Below are 23,916 nucleotides of genomic sequence, written 5' to 3'. Positions count from 1 at the left end.
AAAAAAGTGAAATCGGATAGTGTTCGGGTTGAGTATCATAGATTGAAGCGATTTTCTGTGACGAGTGGCGAGCTAGAGACAGAGGTGAATGAATATGCGTCGGATTTGCGGAGAACACGCGTGCCGCCGCGGAAGAGTGGAGTGTGTGAAGTGGAAGAGGGTGGAAGGGTTGGATCTATCCACGCCCCGCTTCATTACACCGATCTATACATATATTAAGTTTGTAGTGTGTCATTCTGACTCCATTTTGCGCACTCACACTGTAGGATCTATCTGTTTATCCAGCGATTTGATCGTTGGATTATTCTTCCTCATAGAATAATCCTCTAAAATCGCTGGCACAGTAATGGCTGATGCCTTGTTTCGCTAGTGAGTGGGCCCTTTTCGCTTCTATAGCGTTGAGGTGTTTTTCCCCGTCCCATCCCTTCCCACTCTATCCCTACCCCAGAGGCGTCGTCGGGCTCATATCGCGGCGGCGCCTCTTTCCTTTTTCCTTCCCATCCAAACCCCTCCCCGAGTGATCGGGCGTATAAGTGTCGGACTTGGTTCCGGGCCCCGGTGTGTTGCATCCTCGAAGGGCTCCCCTTCAGCCCTCATTCTCTCTCTAGGATCTATCTATCTAGCGATTTGATTATTGGATTATTCTTCCTCGTAGAATGATCTTCTAAAATCGCCAGCGCAGAAATGGTTTTCCTGGTTTCGCTGATGGTAGGACCCGCCTGCCTTTGTGACGGTGCGGGATTCCTCGTCCCAACCCTTGCTTTCCTATCTAGTCCCAGGAGGCGTCGTCGGGCTCCTATCGCGGCGGCGCCTCCTTCCTTTCTCCTTCCTGTCCTCCCCCTTCTGCGGTGCAGAGATGAAAAGCTCGCGCTTATAGACCCTGCCCCAGGAGTGTATCCTTGCGAGCCCGCCCTGGAGTCTCGTTCCAATTGTAGGATCTATCTCAGTCGTACCAATAGTTACATAGAAATGATTTGGTGCATCCGACGCAAAATCTCTGCACGCACATTTCACACACCATCCCAGCGTTGAAGCTCTCAAAATTGAGTATATTTGAGGGCGAAACAATGTGCGAAAGCGGACAAAAAAGAGCCTGCCCTCACAACAGGAGAAAAACCGGGGCAAGCCACAATTAATTCCTGCCTCCGCACTGCAGGGGCCCTCCTTTCCATAATGGGGTGCTCTCATAAAATTAAAAAAGTAATTTTTTTTTTACAAGTTTAGATAGGCAAGTTAACGTTATTAACGTATGCAAAATATGACTTCATAATTCTCAATATTCTTGTTGCTAGAGAGCTTCAAAGTTCGCAAAAATTACTAAATTCTTTCGCGCTACAAAAACGCCTTGTGACGTCAGAATGCGAGTTAAGCAGACTCGCTCCATGGCAATAACAAAACTGTAACGACGATAACAAACATCTACGACGATACTGATTCATAACGTGAAGGGTATGTGAAAAACAGATGTGAATAGTTAAAAAGTTTTTACGGTATTTGCATTGCGCAATGGTTGACTCCGACTTCGTAAAGACTCATTCTGGGAACATTCTGAAGTTAGAGGAATTCATGGCCGCTTATTTCTTCTCCAGTAATGAAGATTTCTCGGCGTGGAGTTGAGAATCCGCGAAATTGAAATGTAACATAAATTATATCAATAATCTCGTTCGCTAGAAATCTAAAGATTGGTTTGTCTCTCATTTAACTACTGTCATTTGCTCATTGCTTTTAATTTGTACTTGGTGCAATATTGGAATATGTGAAGTTAGCGTTTTGGAGAAGTACAACGGATCATATTTTACGCCGATTTACTAAGCATTCATAAGGTCTGGAAGAGATACATCCGGTGTTTCAGCAGTTTGTCAGGTACAAGTGTTAAATTTGAGCGTTTGCACTGTTGGGGCTAAAGTCACACCTGAGCATTAAGTGAGAACAATAATCTCACACAGTGGAAATCGCCGTGGATGAGGAGGATAAGAAAAATAATAAGCGCTATTTATCAAGACTGTGCTGCATCTTCCAGTATGCATACCAGAAACGGGTGCAACCCTATGAAGGGCAACAGCGCCACTACGATAGGCGACAAGGCAACGGCCGGTAGCGCAGGAGAATCAGCCTGGCAGTGGAACAGGCACAGGCATTCGAGCATTGAAAAGAGGTCCACCACTTATCGGTACGGAGAAATTCAGCACAAATGGTAATTTCCACACTATTCCTTGAAAATTACATAAAGTTTTGAAACCATGCTCGGTCGTCGAGTGTTGTATTAAATAGTGTGGTAATTACAATTTGTGTTTTTATCATGGATATAGCAAAATTCCACAAAATCAAGTCTGAAACGATTTTATACAGAGAAACTCAGATCGCGTGAGTACACCTACCGCTCTCTAGACCGCTGGAAGGATGTGGCTTCAAAAAATAGGGGCTGTTTTAGCAATGGAACTGTAAATGAGTGGCGTATAGTGACGCTAATGCTGCGAGGTTGTTCTTCGAAAAATGATAAATCCGATTATCAAGCTTGTTCAAATTTTGGATCATCGCGTCAAACGATATTTTCACCGAGGATTTTGTCATATTTTAGAGCAGTTTTAATTTATTTGTATTCATGAAAGATCTTAGGCTTTCCCGGCGAATAATATTTATAAACATTTTCGGATTGAGCACCGGCTCGGGTTGGGAACCTTCCCATCCTACCTGTTTCAATTTCTTCCAATATATCTTGGTAAATGCCTTCTTCTCCTTCATCTCCATCATCTGATGTAGGCTTGTAAACCTGTGCCACTATATTAGGTTCAGGTTTGGTTCCCATCTTCATCACTACCATTCTTTCATTAAACTGAAGGTAGCTTTTCACACTCATCTCGGCGTTTTTTCTATGCATTATCCCTATCCAGCAAAATCATTAAGCGATCTTGAGTGTATTTCCTGTAGCTTCTACTCCAAAAGTCTCCTATCTCAGATCCCTTTTCGGATTGATGACTGATGATGATAGAGAGGAAATTTAATTCCATGTTGAAAACATATACAATAATGCCAGAAACACCTGAAGTTGTCAGGGAGACGTTTTAGTTCCATTCGCTGTTTTACGTACCATAAAAAATGCATAGCAAAGATCCGAGGTTAAAGAGTATAAATAGCATCCGCTGAGAGACAAAGAGGAACTAGCGGTCAATCGCCCAGCTCCGGATGCACCTAGCGGCAGAGTTATTTTTTTTTAATCCCCGTCAACGATGCAGTGAGGCATCCTCGGAACGAAGCCTATTCAACTCCAACCCCCCCCCCCCCAGCCATTCCCCACTTTACATCCTCCAACACACCCCGGAGGCGAATCTGCTCGTCGGTGAAAGTATCATTTCGCGCGATGACACACGATTTCTACATCTACATAATGCCCCGCAAGCCGCCTAAAAGGCGTGTGGCAGGGGGTGTTAGGACACCAGCCGTTTACAGCTAAAAAAAATGAATTGCTCTAACGAAGTTGGGACTAGCGTGTATTAAAGTCCTTTATGGTTCGGGGGAAAAACGAATTCCTGTATCTATCCGTTCGGCAAAGCATCTATCTTAATTTATCGCTTCTATCGGACCTTGAAATATAGTGTGGCTCTAATATTATGTTCTCTGTGTCGCTCTTAAAGATATCCATTCTCAATTGTTCAAGCAATCTAAGCCTAGCGCGCGGCCTCCGAGTCTCCAGCGGCTCCCAGCCTAATTCGCTTAACCTCTGGGTAACGCTGTCTGTACGCCCGTAGCAGTTCTTGACGAAATGCGCAGCCTTCCTTTGTATTTTATTGAGTTCGCGGATTAATTCTTTCTGTACCGGATCCCATACGCTCACTGCATATTCAAGGTGCGGTCGGATGATAGCGAAATAGCACCTTTCTTTTACTTTCTCATTCGAATATCCTCCCACAATACGCTTGACGAATCCTATTTGATCAGGCTCCGATTTTTCAAAGAATCGCCTTTTAACTTTTACTTCAATGCACGGAAGTCGCTAGTTTACGAGGGAAATAGTTTAGAAAATCCACCGCGATGAAAGATTTCAGGATTTGCCGGTGAATGGCTTGAATGAATTGCTCTCGGGTAATACGCCAGGACCATCCGACCACCCGGGGTAATACCCGAGAAAGTTGCATCCGAAGCCCACAGTGTGTAACAGGAGAGGCGGAATACTACGTGGATATAGAAACGCACCGAATAGTTCCGAAAAAAAATACTTATAACCTCATAAGCTATTCCTCTAGAGTTAATTCGGTCAGTAGGCAAGGAAAACAACTTTATAAAAAAATTAATTAGCTTTTGAATGTTTTTAAAAGAGCAGCACTGAATTCACCCGTTTTAGTAAATAACTCTCAATGCTCTCCACATCTTTTCGGGATAACTATTACCGAGAAAGATTGATTGCTTAAATCTCATGCCATACCTTTGAAATTGCTAAGTCATATAAAAAAACCTAGTCAACATTTGGCCATGTGTCAAATTATAAAAATTCGAAATCAGTTTCTTTCCAGACATGTTTTATCAATACGAGACAAAGGAAAATGGTGGAGAAGATCTACTCTGCTTCCAATGAAAATAGGATGGTTTCCTATCATTTTTTTAGTGCCTAAATCGAAAGATTATTACTCCTGGAGTACGCATTTCACGCTCTTAGATTTTCGAATGACGATATCTATTTTTCGCGATTAAACGAAAAGTGAAATTTTTCAAGCGCGCGAAAACGCGACGGCTAAGTAGGAATGATGGGAAAAGTCCGTGTGACGTATTTCTGGTTCCAGCTGCCGGCGCGTAAGGTGACCTTGGGACGAGGCTTGAGCGCTGATACGACGCAGGCTGCTAGCAGGTAGCGCTTGGCTTAAATAAGGAATATTATTCCCCTATCAAGCGAAGGAAACTTTCCGAACTTAGGTATTTTTAATGTGTGACTATTAAGAGAAGCTTTATCTCAGCTCTGTGCCTCATGCATGCATTAGTAATTTCAGAAAATGTAAAACTCCTATCTACTCGAATAGAAACTTGGTCCCTGTGACGTCACGTGGAGTGGAATCGCATCGGCGCCAATTTGGCCTTTTTCAAATAAAGAAAGAATTGACCGTTGCCATTCGTCTAAACTGGGATTTCTAGAACCAAATAATTTGTATATAATGGATACACTAACGGTGGGTAAGGAATCGCAATCAATGCCTTTCGTTTTCTTTGATGAAGGAAACTACCCTATTTCATCATAGCACCCGGAGTTTCAAGTGGGTGACACCGGAAATGACGAATTGCGACCGTTTGGAGAGAGAAATGCGGTGCGTTCTCTTATAATGCAACGATTTAATTGACGAGAGTGCATCAAGAAAAGTCATTGCAAAAAAAAACCCTCGACGAGGAAGATGGGAGTGGGACGGTCAAACAACGGCGAAGATGATTTTTTTCCATTCGGATGAATTCATCAGAAACGACTGTCGACGCCACGAACGAGAAAAGGGATGAAAAAGAGAGAGGAGGAGAGAAAGAGAGAGAGGGATAACGAAAGTGAGAGGAGAGGAGGACATCGCGAGGACTTGAATCGCACGACTCGAGGGCGAATAATTCGAACGAAGAAAAACTCTCAACTCACTCGTCTCTCTCCTAGCAACTCTCTCGAGAACTCTGCGAGAATGGATGGAAAGGCGCCCGCCCAATTGGAAAAACAAATGAACGTTCAAATCGACGAACGAATGGCTCATGCCAACAATCCCTCGCTAATCACTGAGACCGCAATCATCCACTGCACGGCAATTGTTTTTCCATCCGAAATGCTCGCGGGTTGCCGGAAAAAAATGTTCGCATCAATTTTTTTCCCGTAGAATTTACAGTTTTCGAATGGCGTAATGAATTTTCCGTCGTTATTTGGAGACAATACTCGAGTTAACGGAAGTACGAATGGGAATTTGACAGCTCTATAGCGTGCCAATTCCACGTCGAACTGCGTAGGCAAAAACAAAAGGTTGGAATTTTCAATGAGGTAAAAAAATTATTCCGACAAAGTTTGTGGCGCCAACTGTCGGACTGCGGGAAATGTGGTTTCCTTCAAACGTTCTGTGCTTTATTCTGAGGCCGAATTACGACGAGGGAAATTGAAACGCTTCATGCCGTTTTTCCCTTTTCTCCGTAAAAGTCGGCTTTCCTGCCACGGGGTGGAAGACAGATGAAGTTCGATATAAGGATAATAGGAAGATCAGGATGTCTTTCATTGCCAATAAGCAATTGTCCGTTTCACATAAGTGTCTTTTCCGCTACCATTTAGGAGTCACTTCGCCCTCTTATCACAAAATTTTCGGCACAGTTATGATAATGATAGAGTAATTAATTTATTCACAAATTCTCGCAACGGAGTATTTGGACTGGCGAGGAATAGAATTTGAAAGTTGCAAATTTGACAGACTATCTCGCGGAGAAAATAAGTTTCGGGAAACACTCCGCGCTCTCACTTGATTTCCTGCGAAATTTGTATCGCTCTACCGCCAGCGACACTAGAGGCGACTTTCGTAAACCCATTTATAAATGCACCGTGAATGGCAGACACATCTAGCGGCAGACTGGATAACCCTGCATTGCAACATTTGTGGTGCGAAAGTATGAAGAGTGGAGAGAGGGGAGGTGAAAATTGGGGACGAATTTTCGAATGAGCATTTGAAAGGACGTTTCGAAGGCGCTGAGTAAGCAAAATCCACAGCACGGCCACTTCTCAGGTGACCAGTGCAAATCACACTTTGGGCAGAAATGCAGGGGAGGTTGCGTCTCTAACGTGTAAGATGATAAAAGGATGGCAATGTGCGATGTGATGGAATTTCCCTCGTTACATATTCGGATAAATTGATTGGTCTACGCAATAATAAATGAGACAGGGTTTCTCGCTGATCGATTACGGCTATTATGGCTAAATAAATAAAACAGCTTGTCGCTGAAATATATTAAACCTGAAGTATTGTGCATAGAAAACCCTTCTATTTCGTAAGCATTCATCGTTTCCTGAAGTTCAGAGTGATTGATATCTATTTTTGCGCGGTCACAGAAATATCAACCCATGCTTGACATATGACGTGATCTTATCATAGCATATAGCATAACCTTAATCAATAGTTGATATATCTAAGTATATTGCCAACAACAAATAAACAACAGTGCCTTGTTACACTGAATTAAAATTGAGGAAAATATTGGTAAATGCTATGTGCGGAGTGTGTTTATGTATGGATGTGAGACTTGGACGATGGGGAAGAGAGACAGGGACAGGATTTGGGCGTTTGAGATGTGGGTTTGGAGGAAGATGGAGGGAATACGGTGGACGGATCGACTTTGGAATAATAATAATAATAATAATAATAATGTCGTCTTTATTTCACAAGCGAATTTAGGACTAGATAGTCCTCTCTTACAATTAACTTGTTCGACGAACACATACATCCATGCCCTGGATGGTGGTCAAACCACCCAGGCGGGATTCGAACCCGCGACCTCTAGGTTAGCAGTCGGGGACCTTACCCCGGTGCCACCGAGGCCGGCCGGAATGAGCAAGTTTTAAATAGGATGGATGAGAAAAGAACGTTGATGGACAAAATAAATCAAAGGAAGGGTATCTGGCTGGGACATTTGATGAGAGGGAATGGAATTTTGAAAGTAGCTTTGGAGGGATCGGTGGAAGGGGTCAGAGGAAGGGAAAGGAGAAGGCTGAAGTTCATTGACAACATAAAAATTGGAAGATATGGAGACTTCAAGGAGGTGGCCGGAGACAGGAGGGAATGGAGACAGCATTGGCGCGGGGGACCTGCCGACGGGCAGAACGCCACAAGATGATGATGATTGCCATTACCTGTCTGATAAATGGAACATATTCATGTTTTTGCTCGGCTATTTTCACTGTGTAGTAAATGCTCAGTGCAGTGCTTCTCCGCCTTTTGGATAAGAAAACAGATAAAATATTTCGATTCCACAATTTTCATTGAACTTTACTCTTGTGTAGACATTGGATCACATCGTTATCAAGTCCGGAATATGTGAAATAAAACTTGTGGTTTACACTTATTCTGCCATAGACTGGCCCCCTGAAAATACCAATACACCAATGGCAGATACAAAATACCAATACAGTGAAACCTCGGTTAGCGTATTCCTCTGATAACGAACAATTCGGATAGCGACCAAAAATGTCGCTAAACATTTGCCTCGGATAGCGAACAAAATTTCGTTTAGCGAACAGATGTGTAGCGGACATGTTTGTGTTCGGTGCTGTGCGATCCCAAATGGATACAAAATAATACAATGCCTACAATAGTAGGTCTGCAAATAATACAATGTAATACAATACCTTTATAGCCTGTAACTTTCATATAATAGCGAGTCAATAGGAGCTAGGAACCAATTATTCCCATTTCCGTTATTTCTTATGGGGAAAATTGTTTCGAATAGCGAACATTTCGGATAACGACCAGCTTTCTGGAACGGATTGTGGCCGTTATCCGAGGTTCTACTATACGAATTTTCTCATTGACGACTTCTCTGAATCCAATCATGAAGATTAATGGAACGATGGATGCGGATGGGGAATAAAAGTCGGTGAGGGAGGAAAATTTGATCTCAAATGGGCATTAAGTTTTGCATTTGTACGTTACTCACCTTCTCACCGCTGTCCGATGGCAAGTAGAACACAAGGACTGTGAGGAACGAGATACCCATGCAAGGAATAATGAGATTGACAGTGTAGAACAAGGTCTTCCGCCGCATCGTAATGTTGAATGTGATGTCCAGGTAGGGCTCATCGCAACACGTGTAGAACTTCTCGTTCCTGGAAAGAAATTAAAAATTCATTATTTTGAAAGCATTCCGCAAAATTTTTATCCGCGGATAAATGAAAACATTCATGTAAGAAACGAGGATAAATTTAGTCACAGGAGGTAGGAAATTTTTTTTCTTGACTGGTCCAAAAATATACCTAATTTTTGATTTGTGAAAAATAAGAGGAGACAATCGCTCTTCAGTGTTTTTCGCTATGTTAATCGCTATGCATGAAGCACGCTAGCATCGCTAGTGTCTTTTATAACGAAGTTAACCATATCTTACGGACGCCAACATACTACGGAAGATCAGATCATATAAATAAAATAAGAGATATAGATTGTAGAACAGACAGATTCAGAATGTCTTTTTTCCACGATCAATAAGAGATTATAACGGCTGCGATATAACTCATAAATAGATTTGCATGACTTGTAGTGTAGCCTGCTAACCTATGTAAAACTTAATGCATGTTTATTAATTCAATTATTATTTCTAACAGCATTTAGTAGTATAATGTGTTAGTATACGTGACGCTTTTTGGACCGTGTGGTGTGCATGTGGGAGTCCAATTGCATGCTGCATGCTGGCGATTGATGCAAGTGAGTGTGAGTGTAAGTGCAAACACCCTAGAGGTGGCTCGCAGGGTAATATGCAGACGTAGATTAAGAGGTTCTCGATTTTCGGCCTGCGAAACCGGAGAGAAGATGAATACCCAAATGTTTCATATTGGACCCAACCCCCAATTATTTCGCGGAGTCTATAGTCCCTGCTCCTGGGAGGTGGGGTGGATGATGGCGGAAGTGTGGGGGAGGAAGAGATCGCACATCACACACGTTCTCACTCCATTTACCCGCAAGTTTAAGCAGCCTTCTCCTGCCTTCCTTAACCACTGTGTGCCTGCGTATCCCGCGCCCCAAAACCACATTACAGCCCTTTCTCTCGTTTATTACGCCAACACTCATCCACTCAATCGCTCATTCCTCCCTACCTTGGTCTCCTTTGGAAGAGGCAGGCTACGATTGCCAGCGAACGCCTTAACCTCCTCGGTCTTGCCATATTGTATTCAATACATCGACATTTAAATTTTTTTACCCCTTTTCTAAGTGAAATGACATCATTGTAACTTGTTCAGAGCTTCCTAACATATGACAGCACCATACAGAAGAAGAGAAATCGATGATGCTGCTTGTTAACATATAATCATCCAAAAAAAATGAAATGCAGGCTAAAATTACCGCATAGGTCTCGGGACTGAGGTGGATAATAGTGTAGGGCGTAAAATGTGCAGGATGGATGCTGGGAAAGTTGAAGGGTAGCCATGATTTATTTATCTCTCTCTACTCGTAGTATTATTGAGCGCAGTATCTGGATCAGAGGTTAGAAAAGAATATTTTATGCCGCAATGTTGAAAAAGGTGTTGAGCAATTTTTATTTTTGTTGACTTTTTCATATGAATGGGAATAAAAAAATGTCATCAAATAATGTCACAATTGAAACTTAAGCTACATAGTGTTTTCTAAAAATTTCATCCTGCTTTTTTTCTCATGTAAATCGTTAGTACTCTACCGTCATTTGAAAATCGCCGTATTGCTCTCCGTGTATGTGAGAATCAAGGTAAAATCACGGTCATATGAAAGTAATGTTTCGTTTTTGAACATTTGGCATCTTTCTTCATCTCTATTCGGAAAATATGTCCATTTAATTCCGCAACTCGAATATTTTGCCGATTGAAGGATTAAAAAACAAACATTTAAAAAGGCAAAAAGTTGCTAATATATCTAAAGTACTGCATTAAATAAGTGACTTTTTACGAAGTTACCCGCACAGGTTTAAAGTTTCATGCGCCAAGGATGAAAATCGCCTTGAGAAAACCATTTGGCTCAGCCAGAATTCGAACCCGGATCTTTCGATTGCCGTTCGTGTGTGCTAGCAGCTACGCCACAGCGCACCATCTTCTTCAAATGAAATCTCATTAGGGTTTTGCCGAACAACGCGTTGTCGTCTCAAGTCGACTCTGTGGCCCACGAGACGGGGGTCGTGCTTACTGAGGAGGGGAACACACGAACGTCGGGTGGCCAATCAACCTCAACATTTCCGATTCGGTAGATTATGGCTATCAATTTAATCCCGAAGCGGAAAAACGCAACTCTCGTAATGTTTTGAGAAAAAAGCAATTGAAGGTCGTTAAAAATGAAGCTACATTACATAAGCGGTATTTCCGGGTTTCTCTAGAGGTATATAATAATAATAATAATAATAATAATTTATTATTCCTAAATTTTGTTTTTACATCTCAATACAAAAAAAAAACAAGAGAAGGAGATTTAGGTGGTCTCCAAGTTCATAGGACCAGAATTGAGCCACCATCAAATAACAAAATGTATGTCAATAAACAATAATGCAGTAAATGATACATGAGTGTTTTATATGAATAACATCAAAATAAATTTTCAACTATTTCTTGAGAGAAGAGCCAGTCTTTCGCAAGTCTCAGCATTACATTTGAGGTTTTATTTTTTTTAATTATAGCGGGCATGTAAATTAAATTACTTTGGCCCCATCTAAAGAAAACAGCGTTTAATGAGAACAGGTCTGTTTGCTACTTTAAATGACTCAGTCCTTAAATTATATTTACATTTGCCACATCCACTCGGCATATTTCAACTTCTGGCAAAAAAAATTAAGCACTTTGAATAAATACAAATGCCTAAGTGGCAACAAATTTCGGGCCACAAAAAACGGAAATCAGTGCTCATAGTAATTTTTAGACAACATTACCCTAATTATTTTTTTTGCAAAACGAGTGCACACTTAAATGTGCTCATGTATGCACTGCCCCAGCAGATTATGCCATGAGAAATATTATTTAGTATATATTAGAGTATTTCGAGTGTAAATTGTCTTCTGTAGGGGTGGGGACAGAAAAATGGTATATAAATGGGAGATTGGGAGAGAAATCCGCCCTAAAGATTGATTATGCTTTCATAGGGAAACAGATATGGATCAGCTTGGGATGAGTAACAGAGGATGAAAAGTGGACAGATACCCGGCGTCGGCATTAGCCTACACTTAACGAATGGCGTCAAGGAGACCACGGCTTAACGTCCCATTCAACGGACGGTGTATTGCACTACCGGCGTAATCCACATTACGCGCAGGGATTGAATTTCGAAATGCTCTTATATTAATTACCGAGATTTGGATGTGGAAGGCCAGTACACTACCTAACCACTCCAGTAATTTCTTTATTTGCAAGTTTCAGGATGGTACTCGAACAAACAGAGAACGCGTTCTTTCCACTGCCGCAACGACTGTCCAGGATTTTTGACGGGATACAAACGCCACGTTTACGAATAATTTTCTAGTGCCAGCAAGCTTTGAGGCCACAGTCGGACAATATACTTCTCTCAGTCGCCATTCCGCGACGGACGTTTCCCAAAATGCTGCATAAAAACTACTTTCCTAGGTAACCTCTAAAATGTAAATGCGATCCAGAGCATTTTATCCATGAACTAAAGGTAGCACAAAGGGAAGCTGCGCGAGTCGTCAAAAACTTCTGCGTGCGAACAGAGATCGTTGCGCTACCGTTACACAAATTAGGCTGGGAGGCTTGGAGACTACGAGCTTGCTTACATTTTCTGGGAAATTTAAAACATATATCCATCAGAGCGATGCCATTATCGTAGTACCTAGCAATATTTCAATGTCCTTCAGAAAATAATAACTAAGAGAGATATTTTGCCGAAAAGATTGGTATAGAAATTCACTTTTCCCTGATAAATAAAATTTTTATCTAAGGCTGGGGGGAAATCATATATCAAATCCCTCCAAATGTATTTCAAGTAAACGGCTGGTTTCCTAACCTCTACCGCCAATTTACGAGGTTGTGTGTGGTGGATGTAGATTCAGATATCCTCCCATTCCTCCTGATATCAGCAGAGGAAATACATCACCCCGCGGTCCTCGAATCGCAAGCTGTCAAAATTTGAATCCCACGCTCCTTCGCCTCTCCACCCTAATAATGCTCAGATTGCGGTCGTCTCCCGGGTAACCGTATCGATGCCTCTCGCTCTGAACACCTGACCAAAATCACGTCACTCCGAGCACGGGGAGATTACGGGGCAGCGAAGTGCTTAGTTTGTCGTTAAAAGCCACTGCAGCCTCTCCGAAATGACATATGCGGAGAGGTTATCCCCTGGCCTTGTTTCTTTCCACGGAGGGGGGAAATTTGCTGACACTTTGTGTGTGGAGAAAAAAAAATACGTGCCAACCAACCAACCAACCGTCTGCTCATTTTTCACCCTGCCCTACTTCCGTTCTACACGTGGAGAAGGCCGTGCGAAGTAGATCTGCCAAGCTCCAACTCCTCAACGTGGGAATGAATAGCTCTTTCCGCATTTTCCTGATCGCTTGATATTAGGTCACGCAAATCTTGCGATGGATTATGCCGGGTAAAACAAAAGCATTCCGAAAATTTACGTTCGCCAAGCGCTGGAGTTGAGTTTGTCGGACCACAATGATGATAGCCAATACGCTACTTTTTTCAACGAAAACTGTGTTATATATGTCTATTGTCTATGTATGAAATGTGCGTAAAATTCAATCTATATATGTCTTGAAGTTATTTGATTTAGGTCAAAACCGATATAATTTACAATAAACCAATTTCTTTTTCATAGCTTCGCAATTCTTTCCATTTTCAGGCTAAAGAATATTCGTAACAAAAACTCAAAATTGAAGAAAGAAACTTATGATGAATGTGTTTGGTTGAATATCATTACTTATTCATTGAAATTGAATGCAAAACGCTGAATCCTAACGGAAACTTCTAAGAAGATCACAATTTTTTTCTTAATGAATTTGAGCTGTCTGTGTAAAATCCGCAGAAAAAAGCACACTCACGAAGTTTCCCTAGATGAAAAAAGAATGTCCATTCGGTAGGGTCACATAAAATATCAATTCCTAAATAACTACTACCTTGTTGTATAAATTGCAAATTTACTTCATTAGAAAAACCTTGTCTCCATAAGTAAGAGTGGCATTGCATACTCCACTAATATATACGAAGCAAAAGCTCGCGCGACACAAAATTACCTTTAATATTTCACTCCCTTCCAATTGCGGTTACAGAATTACGTGTAACACATGAATTAATCTACGCACCTTCTTCCTTTCCTGTGTCTCTCCGGTCCTAGAATACTGCAGCCAAATCTGGTATACGGCCCCACCTTCTTCATTAAAGCTCCTAGAACGCCCATTGAATTTTTTCCTTTCTAATGTCCGCTACCGCCACTTGCCTTTTCGTAACTTCTCCCTCAATAAGATTAGATCATCTCTTGGCATTGCAACTTTAGCTGATCGCCGTATCCTCAATGACCGCGGACTCTTCTTAAATATCATAAATGGCAAATACAGATCATCTGACCTTTCTTTTTTCCGTTTCGTGTTCTTTCGCGCACGACGAGGTCGAGTGATCTATTTCATTGTTTCACCCCCCGCCTTTCTGTCTCTAAACGTTCTTTTCTATTCAGAATTTCTTCTTTCATTAACTCCTACGCCAAATGTGTTCCAAATTTCGATCCTTTTTTTCATCCCTCATCCATCTTGCACCATCACTATCGTAATTTTCCTCCTATTCCTCGCACCACCCGATGAAATTTACTATTCTTTGTTATTTATTTGTAAATAATGTTGAATATTTTTTGTTCATTATTGTTTACGTTGCATAATATTATTAAATTGTTTCTCCTTCTATTGCAGTCCTCTGTAATTGGTCTCGTGCTGTTTTTGGACTGGATTAAACTAATGAATAAATTTATTACTCGGAAGGCCGCAGTGGTGGTCAGATAATAATACTTACGACAGTACAGGAAAATTTCAAGGTTTTATTTTAATTTTACGCCTACACCCACAGATAAAAGCAATCTTTTCCAAATAGATGATATGATAAGATGCCCTAATCAAAACAAATTCCGGTAATCTGATATCAATGTAGCCCTACCATGAATAACTAATTGTATAGTGTATCGGAATTCATAACTCTTACGACTATATCACGACATTACGACATACGAAATTTGCCTAATAGTTTATAACTAGTTCCGCAATGAATAAAAATTGATTACTAAAAGATTACGTTTGTTGTTGGTTACGTTGCGGTTGTTTATTTATACTTTAATCGGATTTAGTGAGGCCTCAATCCGGTCACCTAATCTCCCACGAAAGGGCAGAGCATATAGAGAATTTACAGAAGATTTATAATACTAAATAAGTATAAAAAATGTACCAAAATTAATTGGATGAATATCGATAAAATATCAGAAAATATTGCCACTATAATATAGAGTTATTTTTCGATCTGAGATATAATTAAAAATTGTGAATGTCCTCAATACTTTCAACTGTGGCAATAACAATGAAATTTAAATTAATCACAATCCAGTAAATATTCTTATTCAATGCAATATCGTTTGCATTTTCAAACGTCTGCTTATTTTATTCATCGTTGTTAGCCTTTAATTTTTGATGATTTTCTGGATATCAAAGTAAACAAAACGTTATTGCCGATTATAATAACAAAATATTGATTCATATTGCTCACTAGTTTGATAAAAGCGTATAATAGTAATTAGCAGGACATATATTAAGAACTACTTATTGCCTTATCCCCTCGCCCTTGCTTTAATTATGCTGTCCTTTGCATCAATTCCATGGTTAAAAGTCAATCCTACAGATCTCATAAATTTTTGCTGAAGGTCAGCTGCTAAGTTTAAAACACCAGACGAGTCGTAACATATTCTATCCACAAAAGAGTAAAGTACGTTTTTAAAACCAAACCAGCGACAACGTTGCAGTTAATAATTATCAAGCATTGTCCAGAGATATGGAATTTGCGATTCCTTGGTGAAATATCAATCGGACGGATCTCACGTGATTTTTGCTGACGGGTCGCCTTATAAATGTAAAACAGTGGACGAGATGTAACATATTCTATGCAGGAACAAATAAAGAATGTTTTTCCAACCTAGCCAGTAACAAAATTGCAGTTAATAATTATCACGAATCGTCCGGAGAGGTTGAATTTGCGAGGCTCGCCACAGGAGTACCAGCGCCGAAAATTATTATAGAGGAGCAAAGCGAAGCCGCAGTCATTAGCACCGAGGGGGTTTCTGGGTCAACATTTTTTCCTGTTGCACGGAATAAAGAATTTTGGGATTTATGAAAGTTGTAAACTAGGAAGGAGGAGGAGGGCTCGCGTATGTGTTTCGGGTCCACCCCAATTTCAACGTGCAAAGCGACCCCTTCGAATTGGGTGCGGAAAGGAGCGGTCGAGGGCCACGCCCCACCCCATCCCGTCCCTCCTCGCCCTCATTTGCAAATTAGAAGGGGAGGAGGAGGGGGTGAGATATTTGGACAAGTGCGTGGTCTTCTTGTTTCGTCCGCTTTCATTAGTTCAACCCCACACTTCCGCAATGCACGCCTCGTTTGAATCCGCCGCACGGCTTCGCAAAATACAAACGGAATGTTTCCTGCGCCATTCCCACGATGCACTCGGAAATATAATTGCAAGAGTCCGTAGTGCACACATTTTTTTACATCGGTAAGATGTCCTTAAAAAAATAAATACGGATTAACAGAGGCTGGACCTCTAAGAGATATGTGGCTCCCCATGTGGCTCGCAACTTAATTCACAGTATAAAGTTTAATGGGCGAGGTCAGAGTGTGAATAAACTCGGAACTTCCGGAAGAAATGCACATGATATGAATATGTAATATTAGTTGATATACTGGGTTGGTATATCGTAGCACTGCAATACTTGTTCGACATTCTGAAATCATGTGAAAAGTTTACTGTAAACTCCCCTCCTTTACTAACTGATTCAACTCTGCGGTTGGTTGGGATAGGCGAGGGTACTTCTCGACTCGTAGTAAGTCACAGGAGTGTCCAATTAAATTTATCAGGGTAATACGATCGTCTTTGGGTTGAAAACCAATTCAGGGTGAGCTCCTTTCTCTAAAACGCGGGGGAGGATTTTTTTATGAGTGCGAGAAGGCTGTCGCGGGATACTTCGAACAGCAGCACAGCGCCCCAATGACTGACCCGAGGGGCTCTAAACCTTCCAAAAAGAAAGGTGCTGAGCGCTATTATCCCATTGAGGCCTACACCTTAAACTTCAAAATGCGAGAAGAACAAGGCACGTTGCAATGTTAAGAGATGAAAAATGCGTTGCGACGTCATTATTTTCCATAACCGAAAGAATTTACTCAACGGGTAGCTTTCTCAATTGAAACACTTGTCTTCCACGCTTTCTTCCACTTCGGGCCGTTCATTAATAATTGGAATGTGAACATGCATACTAATTGTTTCGCCAAACAATGTAATTTATAGTAATTATAATATATATTAAAGAAGAAAGGTGAATTTTATTTGAAGTCTTTTGGACACTGAGTTGTATAACACAAAGCCAAAGTCCCATTTAAAATTCTAAATCGTATAAATGATACCGATTTAAGTTAATAAAATCATCGAATGAGGAATAGAGACTCGTTTTAAACTCATGGGATGTTAATTCAATGGCGCAGGTTAATTTATTCAATCACATTCCACACTTTTTCGATATATATATCGTACCGGGTTTTGGCAATTTTTTGTTACCCTAGCCTAGTAAATGACAGTAAAAATACTGAAGCCTGGGTCTGTTTTATTGAATCTATGCGGAATAACACTAGCATAAGATTCTATGTGAATGCAATATATTTGCATAAAGTACCTACGCGAAAAATGATCTACTCTTATTTTATTCAAGTCGTAAGAGGTAGTGGAGCTCTTCTCCCAATTTATATAAGAAAATTCCAATCTGGTATATTACTAACGGAATGAGGGAGGTGAAGCAACCTAGATACTCTAACAAGAGATATACATACGGCCAACTTTAACTACAACATCAGTGCTCCATTCCATAGTTTAAGGTCGTCGAGAGCACGAAAAAGTCATTTCCTCAACTGCACCAAAACTGAGGGGGAGGCAAGACTTGCAAACTATAGAGTCGCACCCTTGGAATATTTCATTCCGTCACCCATTAGTACGCCCGTTTCCAAGGACCATCACCCATTTATCCGCTAGACTCGACTCCGAGCTGCACGCCAATTTGCGAAGTCGACGCGACTCCAATAAGCTCGGTGTCAAAGAGTCATGCACATATCGCGAGATGGGCTTGTATCCATCGATCCAGAAGCGGCTACATGCATGGAAATGAGTCCCTGTCTGTATGATGCCCCGGGGCTGAAGGAAAAGCCCAAATTCACGCCCCATATCCCCGTCCGCTGAAATGCTCGAGCATTTACGACGTGCCACAAAACCCGGCCGGCATAAACTCCGCTCTTTTATTCACGAAAAACCCCGCTGAACTCTCTCGATTTCCCTCCTGAGGGAATAGAGACTTCACGTGCCTCGCTATTATTCCTGCTAGTACCGCTTAATTCAAAGCTCACCCTCGAGAAACTTGTGGAGGAAAAAGATTTGGCAATTTTCCTGCGGTTAGACTTTTTTCTCTCTAAAATAGAGAGAGAATAGAATGGAATGCTTTCAGGATTGGTGCCTACGTTTGGACGATCGAGTATCCATCATCTTCAGGGCTGCGGGGCTAATAGCCGACTCGGTCGTCGAACGTCGGCAGCAATCCACTTTCTGACCTGCACTTCCGAGAGTTTTTTTACAGAGAAAAAATGCTGTGATAAGCAAATGCGAGGGAGAGGATGAGAGAGAGAGGAACTTTGCAGAATAAATAGTAGAAAGAGATATTTGTCCATCCTTCATGCAGGCACAAGAAAATGTCTGCAATTTTAAATGACGAAGCAAAATGCGGTACATTTCAATCTTACTGCGGGTACGGCGGTGAAATTCATACAAAATGCGATGAAAACTATTTCTTCTGGAAAAGGAATTGATCCACGGGCCCATGAATTTCCGGGTTACTGCTCATATAGGCTACGCTATCCAGGATACTTAATAGGGTGGTTTGCTATTATTTTTTATTGCCTAAATCGAAATATTATTACTCCTGGAGTACGTATTTCACGCTCTTAGATTTTTTACTGACGATATTTATTTTCCGCGATTAAATGAACAGTGAAAAATTTCAAGCGCGCGAAAACTAAAAAAAGCGGATAAATGTGAATACTGCGAAAAGACCGTGTGACGTCATTATGTTTCCCGCTGTCGCCACGTGAGGTGACGTTGGGGCGAGGCTTTGAGCGCTGACACGACGCAGGATGCTAGCAGGTAGCGCCAGGCTTAAATAAGGATTATTAATACCGTATCAAACGAAGGAAACTTTCCGACCTTAGGCAGTTTTAATAGGTGATTATTGAGACATGTTTCCCTGAGCTCAGTGCCTCATACATGCATTGGTAATCTCAGAGGATGTAAAACTCTTCTCCACTCGTATAGACACTAGGTTGCTGTGACGTCGCGTGGAGTGGCATCGCATGGGCGCCAATCTGGCCTTTTTCAAATGCGGTTAAAATTGACCACTGCCATTCGTCTGAACTGGGATTTCTAAAACCAAATAATTTCTATATTATGAATACACTAATGGTGGGTAACGAATCGCAATCAATGCCTTTCGTTTTCTTTGATGAAGGAAACTACCCTATTCTCTCGGCGAATTTACCTTAGTTCAAATTGCACGGTGAACGGTTCGTGGTTCATCTAGCACCGTGTATTTCTGTAAAATTGCCATTTGGTACCTAGATAAAGTAGAGGTCTGTTTAGTTACTTGGAAATCCTAAAGTCCGTGGTATTATTTCCGGTCCAGGAGATTTTTCCCATGGCAACCAATGTGAACAGAGAAGAAGGAATGGTACTAATCACTATAAATTACTCTTACACTAATCTTTACCTTAAAAATACGGCAATTCTTTTCAAGTTACGAATGGGCAAGGAAAGACAGCTTGTTTTCTACTGAGAAAAAGTTGAAAACCAGGGTGAAGCCTTCGAAAATCCCAGAGTAAAAATCCTTTCCATGCTATCTAATCCAAAGAAAGTAGCTGGCGGCCATATTTGGAAGATGAGACACTCCTAACCTTGTTTATCAGTCTGCAGAGAGCTCTACCCTTGCCAATTCAAACTAACAAAACCTGATTGAAGCACTGAGTAATTGAGTGTGAGGTAAGCGTCAGAAAGTTCACTTCCCTGATTTCTAGGGAATGAACCTCTAAAGAGTAAATCAGTTGCAATTTTACAGCTTCAACAAGCTTTGAATGTTTTAGCTTATCTACCATAAAACCTTGAGGAAAAAGATATTCGTTACTCCGATAATATCTTCACTTTAGTTTTAACTGCTCAAAATGTTTTAATTTATACAGGAATCAAGCACAGTAAAAATTATTTGTAATAATAAAAATGCTCAACTTAGACCGCCTGCATCTCTAAGATAATTAAAAAGAGGCAATCTTGTCACAGATGCCCATTTTCCGGCTGCTCTCTCTAAATGAATCAGCTATTTTTCAACAATCCACCTCTTCACCTCCACGCCAATATAACCACTACCCTTGATAAATCGAACCCGCTTTCTGTACACGTAGAAACTGTTTTCTCTTGCACCTAAGACCCCGCATATATTTTTAACCTTCCCAAACGAAGTAATCACTCTATAATATCTACATTTTGATAGATATCCAGAGCCAACATGTCAGATTTTTTGCTCATTGCTTGTGCAACATATTTCCAGTTATAAAATCTGCATTCAGAACTTCAACCAAGTCGCAATATTTTTCTCCATAGTCTACTCCGATCATTATTGCGGTTAAAGACCAGTAAGCGGTTGTACGTTTTTCTGAGGAGGGAGGGAGGAATAGGCGACTAGAAGGAAACTAGAGGCCTACCTTGCTTCAGCGTGTTTAGGTAATTATGTTAGAGGGCTCGTTACGAAATTACTTAACTAATGAGTCCTGAATCCTAAATATTTGCATGTCAGATAGTAGACAGAAATATTTGCAATTTCTTTGAAGCGGTTTTATTCGTTCGTAGAAAGATGGTATGGTTGACGGTGTGGTTCCATTTTTTTCCTAAAAAGGTGTAACCATAAAATATCAGTCGTGCATTCTAAGTAGAGGGTGAATATTCTTAAGTAGTGAGAGTTTTAGTGGTAAGTGTGGGAAATAATTAACGAGAGAGATAGTTTGGGCAAATATGAACCATTCCATTACAAACGAAATGCTAAAAATTCATTTGTTACGAATGGAATTCATTTATTTGCCGGTAACTTCTGGTTAACAACTAGTCATCGTGCGCTGGCAGAAGCCGTGGTGAGGAATTTCTTAAAAGTATCACTTAAATTGAAAGAAAATATTTATAACTGAATATATTTATTTTTAAAAGCTATATGCGCTTTAGGACCTAGAGAGAAAGACACTTGGTGTATTAAACACCAAGGATGATATTACCCTTGATTTAATTATTTGGCTAAGAATGGGATACAAAGCCGATAAGGTTTGCTGACGCAGTTAACCCTCCGAGACGAACCTGACTAGCAATCGCGAGATTCGACTCGGAATCCCGACTAAGTCAAATGATGCTTTCATGGTGAATTTCCTCCTTGGTAAATATTTGCATCCGCGCGCACGACTGCGTACAAAGTCACTTGCATCATGCAGTGCTTTGGAGTGCAAGTTTCCTTTGTCTGAAATGGAAACGCTCTTTTTCGAGGGAATTTTAGTCATCTCTCGCTCATTTTTCTGCTCCTCCACCACCACCTTCACCTCCCACTAACTCCATCTCGTGGCCATCCACGCGTTCGCCCGCCCGCACAAGGCGCGCCTGCGATGGCAAATACAGCCGTGGCGCCTTCATTCGGGCCCGGGGCGCCACCTCCCACGGCACCGCAACTGCACAACCAACTTCCCCTTTGCCCTGCCGCCGCCTCTCCCCCCCCCCCCCCCCCCCGAGACGAGCAAACACGGCCACAGCATTGCCCACAATGAAGGAGTTACCTCCTCCTCCTCCTTGCAGAGTGCGCTGGGGATTAAGGCGGACCCTGATGAATATCGCTTCGCAATCGCACCCATGGTGCGCGAAACACACGGTGTGGCCCGACCCGCACAAAGAGATAACCTTTGACCCTGCAGAGAGAGACTCCTCCGTCCGCGTGACCCTTTCGCTGACCTCCTTTTGCATGCGAATCCTGCGGGGAGGGCGCGGCGGTCGACCAGATGTCCATAAACAGCTTCTTTGGGTGGGATTTAAGGACGCAGGGTGTGAGAGAGGACCAGGGGTCAGGACAGGCGGTAGCGGGGGATTATATCGGGATCCCTCTCTACTCTCGGGACGGAACAAGACCGCATCCGATACGCTGCACCCGCGAATACTTGAGGCGAAAACATTCCGTGATTCAGCAAGTGGCGTTTTGCAGAGGTTTTTGCGACCCCCCGGAGCGGATACTAAAAATGCCATCCTCGTCGTCATGGCAGATGTATTTCTTTTTTACAGGAAAGATGAATTTCGACAAAAAGAAAACTAATAAAAAGTCAGCCTTCTTCACAATAGTTTTATTTAAAAGTATTAAGGAATATGCCTTATCTATAATTTCATGATAAAAATAATTGAAATGTAATAATCAATAGATAATTACTTAAAAGACTAAAAATGCAAAGTTATTGTCATACAGATGACAAGGCGTTCCTAAAATTATTTCAACTACATATACCTAGTCATGAAGTTATAAAGTTCAACAGTTACATTGAAGTATATCTATTTTTTTCTCAACAGTTAAAGAATAAAGAGCGAGATTTAAAGTCAATGAGGATACTCGTAACGGTACCAAATTAATATGATGGTTTAAATACAGAATATTTATTTAAATGAGATTCCTGTAAACGAAGTATTTTAAAGCACATGAAAGAACAGTATACGCTATAAAACGTTTTAAAATAAGTTCATTGAGAGATATGCTATTCTCTCCTCCCTCTTCATCCCTAATTTCACAACCCATAAGCTCACTGCTGATTTAAAACTTATTTATAAGATTCTCAATTCCACCATCGACTGCCCTGCATTGCTCTCTTTTATCAATTTTAAAGATCAACCCCACCCTACCCGTTCTCATCCCCTAATCCACTTGCCCATTCCTAGACTTTCACTTACTAAATTTTCGTTTTTCTACCGCATTACTTCTGTGTTGAACTCACTCCCTCCACACATCGACCCCATTGCACTTCCGTTGAAATCCTTCATACGGCTTTCCCTATCCTATCTGTCACCGAAGTAGTCTGTACCTGCAGTTTCTTGTTGTCCTTTTGTTTTTGTAAATGTAATTATTGTTTTCTACATGTTATATTGCGTCTTCGTCCTCTAATTTATGTATTGTTACCTGGCCACTATAAAATGGCAACTGCATGCTGTATTTGGTTCTATTTCTTTAAAATAAAATAAAAATATCATCTCTCAGAACAAAAATGATATTTGAACGCAGGCAAAAATGTGGTGTATCGAGTGATTTTTCCCCTTCCACCAAAACATAGGCGACATCTAACCTCCCCTCCCCCCCCTCTGGCGCCACACCAAAACACCAAGTCTGAAACTGCCGGATGATGCACCGAATGTTTACTCAGGGAAAATCTCGTTCCGCTGGAAACGGAATAGGTGAGTGCAGTTTCGTGATTATGAGCGGAGTTCTACATCGTAAAATTTAATATCCCGTCAGCAGGCTATTTGAAGAGAAGCTTACGCCACTGGAAACGAAAACTTTATCTAACCGTAGCTTCTCCTTAAAATAATGTGGCGGAAGGATATAGAATTTCGTTTTCACTCCCCTTATTTCATTTCCACCATTTTTACGGCAAATTATTTGAACGATACCATTCGGATTTTACTGCATGGAAAATATTGAATGCATATATCTATTTAATCAATGGAGCATGTATTCATGATATTGAAACATTGTTAGTTTTCATCTCATTTATTACATTTAGATAGTAGTGCTTGGGTGAGATTTTTCTGAGGTCATAAAGGGTTTCAGATTTTTTTCTCTCTCGAAACCACCTGGAAAGAGACAACCGACAGTAATTGCATGACTGAACATATTCAGCTATTGCTGCATAACGATGGCTAAGTTC

General features: G+C 41.2%; 1 protein-coding gene across 1 annotated transcript in view; it reads right to left on the bottom strand.

Annotated features, from left to right (window-relative positions):
- LOC124171649 (acetylcholine receptor subunit alpha-like) overlaps positions 1-23,916 on the bottom strand; it is a 501,957-nt gene that overhangs the window by 60,693 nt on the left and 417,348 nt on the right. Inside the window, exon 6 of the mRNA XM_046550909.1 lies at positions 8,641-8,809. Coding sequence (XP_046406865.1) covers positions 8,641-8,809 — 169 coding nt within the window. The remainder of the gene's footprint in view (positions 1-8,640; positions 8,810-23,916) is intronic.

This window comes from Ischnura elegans, chromosome 1 (assembly GCF_921293095.1).
Source record: "Ischnura elegans chromosome 1, ioIscEleg1.1, whole genome shotgun sequence".
Taxonomy (NCBI): domain Eukaryota; kingdom Metazoa; phylum Arthropoda; class Insecta; order Odonata; family Coenagrionidae; genus Ischnura; species Ischnura elegans.
The sequence above is the reverse complement of the archived record's forward strand: the minus strand, read 5'-3'. Positions and strand labels throughout refer to the sequence as shown.